This window comes from Apaloderma vittatum, unplaced genomic scaffold (genome assembly GCF_000703405.1).
Source record: "Apaloderma vittatum isolate BGI_N311 unplaced genomic scaffold, ASM70340v1 scaffold20508, whole genome shotgun sequence".
In the NCBI taxonomy this organism is placed as follows: domain Eukaryota; kingdom Metazoa; phylum Chordata; class Aves; order Trogoniformes; family Trogonidae; genus Apaloderma; species Apaloderma vittatum.
The window spans coordinates 1-10,858 of record NW_009732651.1 but is presented as its reverse complement, the minus strand read 5'-3'; the positions used below and the strand labels follow the sequence as shown (position 1 = coordinate 10,858).

Genomic DNA, 10,858 nt, shown 5'->3' with positions numbered 1-10,858 from the left:
GGTTTCCTTTCTCGAGCTGTTGGCATCTTCTTGCCTGGATTCAGCCATTCCCAAAGGAATGGAGGAATGCAGCTGATAAGTCCTTAACCACCCTGCGTTCTCAGAAGCAGCCCCAGAAGCTGGCTTTGTCTTCTCCACTTTGGCACTTTGGGGTTGAGCCTCTCTTTGTTACCTCCTCCGGGTACGTTTTTAGTGGCAATAGCGACCGAAGGAGGAAGAAAAGGAGCGATGTGATAAATTCCAGCTGGTACCTTGAGACTTAAGGGAATTCATATCTTTTGACTTTTTTTGGGGGGTGGGGAGGGGAGAGGGAAGTATTACATTTTATGGGGTATGGGAGGAGGGAGGAAAAATATGTTGCAGACCTTTATGTGGTTTTTAAAACCAGCCATCAGAGGCAATTACTGAATAAACTGAAGCACAAGAGGAGGGTTTGTGAGCTGGAAGCAGTGCTAGCCTGCAAAAAAAAGGGGGCAGTGGGCCGCTGTGACTGTGGAGGAAGAAACTTCAGCCTCCTTCGTTTCTCACTGCCTACTCTCCATCCACCCTACGCGAAAATGAGTTGCGTGCCATGGAAAGGTGACAAGACCAAATCGGAATCACCAGAGCCACCCCAGCTACCACCACTGCATATTTACCATGAAAAGCAGCGTAGGGAGCTCTGTGCCCTCCATGCCCTCAACAATGTCTTCCAGGACAGCAACGCCTTCACTAGGGAAACCCTGCAGGAGATTTTTCAGAGGTAGGATACTCTCTGCACTGGCATTAGCTTCCTCTTGTCCTCTCTTGCTCAGAAGAATTTTCAGATCTTAGCTGGGGGGAAAAAAGTAGAGCAAAAGAGGGGACCAGAGTATGCCCCTGCTTTGAATTAAATGTAGCTTGTCTTTTAAAATCACCCACCCCCTTTCTTTTCCCCCCTCTCTCCATGCAGAAATTCTCTTCACTTGTTTCTTAAACTATTCTGGCTGCCAGTTTTGGGTCCAAGGGCTTTATTGTACATGCTGCCTGTGGTTGGACTGGCATCTTCTCCCCCACCCACGTTACTGCGTCGTCTCTCCTTCTTCCATGTTTTTGGCCTTGCCTCATGTACATACATTATCATGATGTTAATGACAGAATTTGGGATTGCCTTGGGGGAGAGAAGGCGACAGAAATGACAGATGGGTCATCATAAAAGCTTACTGATTTAGTGCTGGAACACTTAAGTTGTTTGGAGATTAGGATCTTTGCCATACGAATGATTCTATTCAAGTGGTTCAGCCAAGTTTTTCAGATGTTGCGTTTTGGGGTTTGGGGGTTTTTTTTCCATGCAGCAAGACCCCATGTACTCTGTCAAAGTGGATTTCACTTCAGTAGCTAGATCGTAATTTTCTGTGCCATTGTTGAATTTTCCCAGCAGCTTCAGATAATTAATGAAAGCATGTTTCAGTTTTACTGGGGTAAATGTAAATTATTAGTGCAGCTTGTAGAATAGCTCATATTTTGTGCAATGTGTACTTTATGCTGTTTTGACACTTTGTGGAAATTCTGAGCATACCTTTGAAAATTGTGATGACTTTTCATTGATGAAGCAAAGCAATCAAATAGGAAATGGAGTCTTCTCTGATACTTGTTGCATAAGTTACCCTTGAATACCAGTTGCTAGCTGTTGATGGCATCTTGTGTTTGTGACAGGTAGCAAATCAGGCTTCGTGACAGCAGTTACGCAGGTCCTGTTGGACGAGGCAGTCACAGCACCCTGTGCTGATGAACAGGGAGCTGTGCGCCTGTTGCTGCTGTCGTGAAAATTGGCATTTAGGGAATTGGTGCTCAACTCATCAAACCTGTGTCTGTCTTTGCAAAGGAAACGTGGTGGTGGACAACAGTAAACACTGGGTTGAAAGACTATTTGCTGGAACATTGTAAATAAAATTTCTGTTGGCGATGTGGAGCTGGTCCACGCAAGCTCAAGGCACTTTTTGTCCACTGTCAAGACACTGTAGTTTTGTTCCAGAGCAGCAATTGTCAGAATTGTCATCACAGATGGATTGTTATTGGCCTGAGGCAAACAAAGGCAGTTCATGTGGTAGAAGGAGTATGATGATCTAATTAGTTGGCTTTCATTGTGTTTGGTGAGAGAGAATTAGTGTACAGCGTGAAACCTCTTAGAAGGAGCTGGGGTATAAACTTTTTGGACCTCTCACCCTGGAAGGAAGAACTTGTCTTTGATTCCAGCCTGGTATTGTTTCATTCTAATATTTGGATCAAGACACAGAGATGGATCCAGCCTCATGGTAGTATTGAAATATATGTGGAAATACCTCTCAGAAATTGATGAGCTGTAAGCTATGCCTAGGAATTGCCACTGGCTTTGCACCTCTGTTGGGTTACTACTTGGTCTAGCTCTTTGACTTGTCTTTATATACCAAGTATGGATTTACTTGCACTTTATACACCACTTTTCTCTATGTCTTTCCTGTGTCTGGTCATATTCTCTGTGTTGATGACTCTGATAAAGGGCTGATGAATATTTTTGATAAGCTACAAAAATCTTGCTAAGTGTGATTTTTTTTTTTTGTTATAATTTTTTTTAAACACAGTGTTGACAAGGTAACAGAATTACAAATAGGCTCAAGCTTTCTGTAGCTCTTACCATATCCCTTGAAGAATGATCGAACCATATTGCTTAATCATTAGTTTCCCTTTTGCTGCATCCCATTGCATAAGGCCAGTGTGGTCTGATGATTATCATCTCAAGTGCATGCCAAAGCCTGGTCTAAGCTCCCCTCTTCTTTCCTCTAATACAAGAAACATCTTTCTGGTGTTCCTCTGGCTTTTGTTGCAGGAAGTAAGACTGCATGTTCCAAATCTTGCATGGAGATACAAACAAAATCTGTCCGTTTCACCAGAGTCTGTGTATTGAGACCTGATTAGGAAAGACAGAAATCCTGGGGTCCATTGTGTTAAGACAACACGTTGATGAAAGTTTCTGACTCAGAGAGCTCAGGAGCAGTATTACCTGGATTTCTGTCCAGCTTTGTCAGTCTTCCTCACCTTAAGGTCTAGATTAAAAAAAAACAAATAAACTTTGAGGAAGCAACTTAAATTTCTTGTCTGATGAGACTTCTTCATCTGATGACTGTGGACACTATTTAGGGGTGTATGAGTAGAGACGCTGAGGAGATTCGTGGTGAAGCTTGGCTCACAGGTACCAGTTCTTTGAACATGTCACCTCTGCTGGTCTCTGTCTCGTTTCTGCGGGTCTGAAAGTTACAGGAAGGAACAAAGATGAATGTGTTCTTTCAGCCCTCAAATAAGCTTGTCTCTGGAAAACGGTGCCACAAGAGGGTGCTTCTGCAACCCAAAGGGCTCTGTTAACTGGAAGCCTTTCCTAACTTGCTGGCATTCTTGAGTGTTAATAGATTGAAGCAGTGATCTTGAGGAATTAGTTGTAGCAAAATGATCTTGCTTTATAGAGATGGTGGAAGAGCTGTATCAAGCTACAGTTAGATCTCTGGAGACCAGAAACTGAGATTCTGTGAAAATGTCACTGCCTTGCTCAGAAATGCCCAGTAGTTAAGTTGCTTCCTAGGCTGTTCTGCTCTGCTGCAAGAGAAATATAAAAAGCTGCCAGTGTGTAGTGTCTCTGGCCTTGGTTGGTCTGAAACTACCTCCTCAATCTACTGCTTGCTTTGTCTTGTCAGATGCCTTCTGTTGTCAAGGGAGGAATGCAGAAGGGCTGAGAGGCTTTCACTGGAGGCAATGTGCCTGCAGAACTTGCACTCCGCTAATGGCCGAGCAAAATATGTACAGGAACATCATGAGTTTTGGGGGATGGAGTTGATATGAGGGAGAGGCAGGCAGAATGTGGATATTTGTGTTATATGAAACATCTGAACCTTGTGCCAGCAGAGCAAATGGTGTCCTTACTGATCAAAAGAGCAACCCATCACAAAAGAACAGGTTTCAGGCTTGTTTAGTTTGGCATTGTGTGACCTTTCTGGTCTCTGCTCCTAGTTTGCTGCCTGTGCTTGCTCCCAGCTGTTGAAGCCCATCTGTCACCTTCATAGTAATTCATCACCTCCTTGTTTCTCCTCCTTACAGAATTTCTTGGAGGGGGAAAATGAAGCAATGGAAGTGACTAACTGTTTTGGGGTTTTTTTGCCACGTGTCTCCATGTTTTATGTTTTCCATCCATTATCTGCCTTTGTAAGGCTGCCTTACAGTTTCGCATGTAACAGAATGGACCGTGATTCTGGATTTTTAGGTGCTGTAGTGGTGGACCTGGCATTGCTAGGTGGATGGTTGAACTTCATGATCTTAAAGGTCTTTTCCAACCTAAATGACTCTGTGATGTCTAGGTGAGATTAAAGCTGATGAGATGTTTGCAGCAAGGTTATCTGTTTAGTTACCTACAACAGATATATTTTTATCATATAGCTATGACAATGCTTTAGAAAACTTCCAAACCAAATATCTGCACAGCTTTGTACCTGAATACTTTTTTCATTTACTGGGGAGATGGGGGACAACAACCTTTTCTGCAGCCAAATCTTGTTATTTCATCCAGTCTTCAAGACTGGTGTTAGTGACTGTTGAACTCTTAAAATTGTAATAGCCATTTTTCTAAATGGCAAACTGGCATTTACTCCAAACATGAACTGAGGGGAAAATAATTGAAGCATCCTTTAGAAGTACCAGTTCAAGATGGTGGAAAAAAGAGCTTCCCGCTTTGCGGTCACAAAACCTAGGGTCTTTGGAGGCTTTGTACATCAAAGTTTTATTTTTAATGCATTATTTAACCCTCTCAGCCCCTTTTTGAGTGATAAGGGGAACAGAATAGCTTATGTTTAAACACGAGAATCCTGAAAACAGGCTTCAAGTTACACAGCAAGTAGCCCCTTCCAACTGTTTGTTTCAGCAGACAGCCACTAGAGCAATCTCCTGTTCTGTGTGCAGGCTGTCTCCCAACACCATGGTGACACCTCACAAGAAGAGCATGCTGGGAAACGGAAACTATGATGTGAACGTGATCATGGCAGCACTCCAGACCAAAGGCTATGAGGCGGTTTGGTGGGATAAGCGCAGGTACTGAGAAGTTGTGCAATTGTGGAGATGGCTACTGTTTGTGAAAACGAGTAAGAGATGAAGTTAAAGTACTAGCCTATAATGTTAGCACTCTCTTGTTTTCTGCACTCCTTCAGGGATGTTAACGTCATTGCTCTGTCTAATGTGATGGGCTTCATCATGAATTTGCCCTCCAGCCTTTGCTGGGGCCCCTTGAAGCTCCCCCTTAAGCGACAGCACTGGATCTGCGTCCGGGAGGTAGGAGGCACGTACTACAACCTCGACTCCAAACTCAAGGTGCCCGAGTGGATTGGAGGTGAAAGTGAGCTCAGGTAGGAATTTTTGTATCCTGTTCCTCCTCACATCCTTCCCTGCTGGAGGTGGGGAATCTGTCCTTAAACAGCAGTTGAAACATTTGTGGTTGACCTCCAGTAACAAAGATTTGAGAGTAACACGGTTCTCATGCCTCCACTTAGATTTGTGCCCCGTTTGTTTGAAGCTGGGAAAATTCTTTTGTCAGCGATGATCTCTGCAAGCTCAGGAGAGCCTGACTTCATGTGTTAAGTGGCTGGCTCTGTCACTAGTGATGAAGGCAGGGGTCAAGTCTCCTATTAGTGACACCTGTAAGGAGATGTGCTGTGCCTTGCACTCTCCTCAGATGTGAAAGTAGTGGCATTCCTTTCCCTCTTTAGTACACCTGTGTGTATGTTCCCAACAAAAGGTTTTCCTGACTAAAAGTGCACCCATATCCCTGAGAGCAGGGAAGGCTGCTTGTTAGGAATCACTTGCCTGTGTAAGCATACGCTGGACTTGTGACCTGACTCCTCCCCTCTTTAATCTTAACACAAGACAATTGATGTCATTACTTTGACTGTGAAGTCTCTCCTGCTCTTAGTTGCTGTTTAGCTTCCATCCTGTTCTAAAGCCTATGGGCAGCTTTGCTGCCTTGACTAGTTCTGAGGAAGGGAATGCACACAAGCAATACTTGCAGAGCCCACCGTGCCACTAAAGTCTCAGTAAAATGAACGTCAGCCTTTTGTGACGTTCTGGGATAAAGTACCACAGTAGTGGAACTGCTGTGCAGAGCTTCTAGTGGATTTTATCCTGGGTGTGCTGTTGTTCAGAGGTGAATACAGGCTTCCTGTATAAGGAATTTTGGAAATCTGGGTGAAGAGATAATAGTAAAACATTGATTTGACTTCTGTAGTTATTGGAGATAATCTTAAGTTTGGTGTTAGAAAACGCTTGCAGGCAGAAAGGGGCTGCAGAACGATGTCAGATGACCAGGTGGTACGCTGCTGCTGCTACAGCCTGCGGTAAGGACATCTAAATGATGGGGTTTGTTTTTTCCCACTAGTATTCCAGATTTGTTGAAAGTATTTTAAAATGCAGTGGCATTCTTGGTCTTGGAGATCTAAGGAAACTGAACTTGGTTTTAATTCTATTTTCGCCACCTTGGAAAATTGGAAAGTGACATCTCTATGGACTTATCTCTGCTGAAGTTAAGATCGTGTCTGATTCTGTGATAATTTTCTTTGTTGAGGTGTGTGGGGCAAATTTAATATTTGTTTGGGTTTTTTTTGTCAGAAGATAACTGAAGACAACGTGTGGTGGTTTCCTTCTGTTTCTTGTCATATTTGCATTTCATTGTTGAAGTCGACAAAGTTCTACATTCAGCTGCACTTATTTGTGTTTCTCTTTATGATAGGAAATTTTTGAAACACCAGCTGAGAGGAAAGAACTGTGAACTCCTGCTGGTGGTGCCAGAGGAGGTGGAAGCACATCAGAGCTGGAGAGCTGACGTGTGACCTGGACCGACTCTGTCCTTCCACTACAGCTCTTCCCTTGTACTGAACTCCCGATGTCCTGAAACCTGGATAATGGGTGCCCCGACTCTTCTCGTCTGGAATTTCCTTGTGTTAGGCTCTTCTCTTCCTTCCTTGGTGCAATAGGGCAATGGCATAGGACATTGGGGCTGGTGCATGGGGAAGAAATCGAGGGCAGAGTGGAGGAAACTGGAAGCCAATCACTTTAATCGCAGAGGCGGATGAGCCGCGTGCCCTTGGGCTAGCTCGAAGGCATTATGCTCTTCAAAACCGGCCTTTGGGCCTAGGGCGTCTGGAAGCCTCTGGCCACAGGGCTGAGGGCCATGTGTGGCAGGAGGCTGCTCCCTCCCGGGCTTGCTGAGGAGGAGCAGGGGCCGAGCACGCTGCTGCCTCTTCCCAAGTCTCTTTCCCCCATAAACGAATCATTGCGAAGACATTTACAGTTCCCAGGGGTCTCTCAGGACACTCTCAAACACTAGCAATGGTACGGTGCTCAGCACGACCCTCTGCTTCTTAAGGATGGTTTGTGCCAGGAATTAGAAAACAATAATAAAACTAGTGTCATCTTTCAAAAAATTTTTCGGGTAGCTTGGAGGATTCTTCCCCAGTGTCTCCAGGGATTTCTGTGTGTGGTGAGTGGTTGTTCAGGAGCACGTGGCTGGCTAAGGTGACGTGAAAACAGCAAGCACAGGCTAACTGAGGAGTATCGAGTTTCTGAGCTGGAGACAGGCCATAGTTTGCTTGGGTTTCTTTGTGCTATGCTGGTTTTGAGGAGTTTTGTTGTTGTTGTTTGTTTTTAACACCTATTTTGGCTTTCTGCATGGTCACCCAGTAGTTTAGGGGCTGCTTGGAGAGTGGAATAAAACTGAAGGGGTTTTGAGAGGAATTAATTTCCTTTTATTTTCCTCTTTCCAGAAGTCTAGCCCACAGGTCACAAATACGTGAAATGTCCCAGAAAGAGGCAAAGTTACAAAGAAAAAAATGGGCTCAGAGGGGAGGCCTTTTATAATAGTCAGGTTTTGCCTCTTTTAGTTACTAGCTGATAATATGGGAGACGCAGAGAGTCCACCAGAATCCTTGGGTGTTAGAGAGACCCTATCCTGATGGCTGAACCAACCTTTTGTTTAGTGTTGGCTGACAAACGTTCCGTTAACAGACGAATCATTTTTCCCCTTCTCCTTCCTCCCGTGGGGAAGAACAACTAGACATGGAGACGCTAAGAGGAATCTCTGCTGGCTGTTTCCCGGTTGCCTGGGCGAGCTGCAGTTCAGTCATGCCTTCCATGGCAGGAGGAGGAAATGCGGAATTTGGAACAGATTTCGCTGCCTTTAGCACTTCCTGGCTGGACCTGCTGTTTGCTTCCCTCCTTTACGCGTGGTTCGACAGCAATCTCTGGGACAGACGGAGCTTGAAGGATCCCACTTCATCGTGCAGGGAAGTCTCATTACTGGTGTTTGAGCTTGCAAATGTTCCAATGACCTTTTCTCAGTCAATTTTTTCTCTCCAGCTCTGCAAATGCACAAGCAAGTGCTTGAAGCTGAGAGACCACCAAAATTGCACCTTCCTAATAGGGAACAGAGGCCATGTGACAATGCTTTTCACCAACCCCCCTGGACACCCCAGCAAGCACCAGTTTGTAGTCCTCTGAGCACAGCCTCCCGCAGTCAAGGGCAAATGGCTCTTAGGTTTTAAAGACCTGATGTTTCTATAAAAAGTCTTGTTTCGTAACACATTCCAATGACCAATACCAGCTGGCAGAGTTTTTAAACACTTTACAGGCAGGATGCGCAGCCTGCAGGCATCCTGCTCGTGACTTGAAGCCATTTCTTCAAGAGGAGGGGAAAAGAGAAAATAAATCTCAACAGCAACATTTTCTATGCTAATTAAAGTCGCACTTTGGAGAAACCCTTTTTGCATGGAAACTGCAAGCCAACGGATCAGTGCACAATATGCAAAGATGTTTTAAAATATTTTAGGGCTGCTTTCCTCTCCTTGTATGTCAGCTCCTTTCCCACAGGGAGAGGTAACGGTGTGATCCAGCTGCTCAGGTAAAGGGAACACGCCTGATCACGCCCCAGTGGGAGGTGAGGCTGCTGCGCCCCAGAGGGCGGGCAAGAGCTGGTCCAGTCCCACCACTTGGGAATGGGAAAGCCCATGTTTGTTTTCTTTGCTTGTTTGGTTTTGTTAGAGCCTCTTGGGTTTGTTTACAGAGATGTATTTTGTTTAACCAAATATTAAAAATGGAAAAGAAACATTTCCATATAAATGTCCTATCACTTCTGTATGTTCAACTGAATTGTTCTGTAATGAAGTATGTAAAGGAAAAATAAATTTTTGTTTTCTTTGGTTATAAAACCATGACCTTTCTATGAGCTAAGTCTGTCACTGGTGCCTGGGAATCACCCCTCTGCGCGTTCCCTTTGGCAACACAAAGATTTCTCGGTCAGCGGCGTCTATCCCTTTCCCCGCTGCCACGTAAGAAATACAGAAGGGCCTCTTGCCACAAAGCCACTGACAGCTCTGAAAGAACTGAGTCTCTTTAAAGGATGTCTATTAAACCCACACTGCTCAGGTTGGATTTATTTAATACTCAATACAAAAAAATACGCAGCCGATATTTGAAGTTCTACTTTATGAGGCAGAGGATCAGCGTGGACGTGATCGTCTTGAACCTGGCCTGCTGCTCGCGCACACACACGCACACACCAAGTCGCAATGAAAGTATTTTCGCAAAGGCGTCTTCCCAGAGTGTTTTCTGTGGGGTACAACTAGCCGCACCCCTTCCTTTGCTCTGCCTGCTGGGAAAGTCACTCCTCCTCCTGTCACCAGTGTCCTTTGGCTCTAAGTCAGCCAGAAAAGGATTGGTTTTGTTTGACTGCTGCCTTTTGAAGCACGACCTGTGCCCCGGTGTGGTTTTGTTGGGGGCAAGGAGGCTGGAAGAGGAACTTCCCCCTGGTTCAAGTCCGTAACTGACTGAATAAAAGGGAAAGACTCGTAACTTTTAAGGGGGTGGATGGAGGCATAAGATCAGGTCCAGAGAGGGGGCTTTCCCCTCCGTGTTATGAACAGGTCAATGTCCCAAGGGAGAACTAAAAATAAAAACAAACGGGGTAAAAAAAAAAATGCCCTGACCCAACAAATCAACAGTTCGTATATCATAACCTCAAGATCTTCCCACAGGATACGAATCCAACGCAGCTTCCGCAACTTAGATTTTTCCAGAGAGTGGAGGCAGGGCTCCTGGCATTCCCCCTGACAGCCCTGTGTTGGGTCCAAGGAGGATCTGGAAGGGAAACACACTCAGTTGAGGGGCTGTGAGGACAAAGGACGGCTGCTGCATGCTGCCCTCCCCTCCCACAGCCATTCGGCAGGGCACTGAAGGCAGTAGTGTTTAGCGGTATCGGTTCCTCCCCTGCTACAGCAACCAAGTTTAAAGCTCGACCACACTAAATGCCAACGGGGCAGGTTTGGGTGTTGCTGCACTAGGCCTGCACACAGTCCCCACTGCAGCCCAGCGAAACCCAGATTGTCTTTGGGGAGTTTGCCACCAATGGGAATCAGCAAAATTGTCCCACTGGAACATCTAACCAGAGCGTCTGGCAGTTTTTTTTTACAACAAACTCTGCTCGGTTCCTTAAGCTCCTCTGGCAGCTGGCAACGGAGAGGAGGTGCAGGCACCCCAAGCCAACTGTGAAGGGCCTGGAGAGAGGGCTGGGATGCTCCCACCTCACCTGTCGTTGCTGCAGCTGCTGCTGTTGCTCCATCTGCAGTTTTTCAGTTTCAAAGACGACAGGAAGAACCAGAATCATGAAGGAGGTGGTCCCGATCCACAGAGCTGCCCTGGAGAATCTAGGGAGAAGAAAACACATTAGGAATAAGAATTGCTCCTTAGCTGCTTCTAACAGGCGTGAGCTTCGCCCATGTTTCCCTTCCACACCTCAGACAAAAGCCTTCCCCTAGTTCCACGCCCAAGCCCCACGGTGCCA

The 10,858-nt window shown here is 45.6% G+C and overlaps 2 protein-coding genes across 2 annotated transcripts; one reads left to right on the top strand and one right to left on the bottom strand.

Annotated features, from left to right (window-relative positions):
- The first annotated feature begins 557 nt into the window (after positions 1 to 557).
- JOSD1 (Josephin domain containing 1) lies at positions 558 to 7,181 on the top strand. Its single transcript, XM_009875609.1, has 4 exons — positions 558 to 742; positions 4,939 to 5,067; positions 5,184 to 5,378; positions 6,755 to 7,181. Exons 1-4 carry the CDS (start codon positions 558 to 560, stop codon positions 6,852 to 6,854), a joined length of 609 nt encoding a protein of 202 aa, XP_009873911.1. The 3' UTR covers positions 6,855 to 7,181.
- A 2,899-nt stretch (positions 7,182 to 10,080) lies between these two features.
- TOMM22 (translocase of outer mitochondrial membrane 22 homolog (yeast)) lies at positions 10,081 to 10,721 on the bottom strand (the record flags this gene model as incomplete). Its single annotated transcript, XM_009875610.1, has 2 exons — positions 10,081 to 10,155; positions 10,604 to 10,721. Coding segments are annotated over 2 exons (193 nt in total), but the record flags the coding sequence as incomplete, so codon positions are not given.
- Positions 10,722 to 10,858: the final 137 nt, after the last annotated feature.

What these genes read in the sequence shown, in the direction of transcription:
- JOSD1 (XM_009875609.1), top strand. Translation starts at nt 558, where the DNA reads ATGAGTTGCGTGCCATGGAAAGGTGACAAGACCAAATCGGAATCACCA. An exon ending in GTTTGGTGGGATAAGCGCAG is followed by an intron (nt 5,068 to 5,183) that starts GTACTGAGAAGT and finishes GCACTCCTTCAG; the next exon opens with GGATGTTAACGTCATTGCTC. An exon ending in GGAGGTGAAAGTGAGCTCAG is followed by an intron (nt 5,379 to 6,754) that starts GTAGGAATTTTT and finishes TCTTTATGATAG; the next exon opens with GAAATTTTTGAAACACCAGC.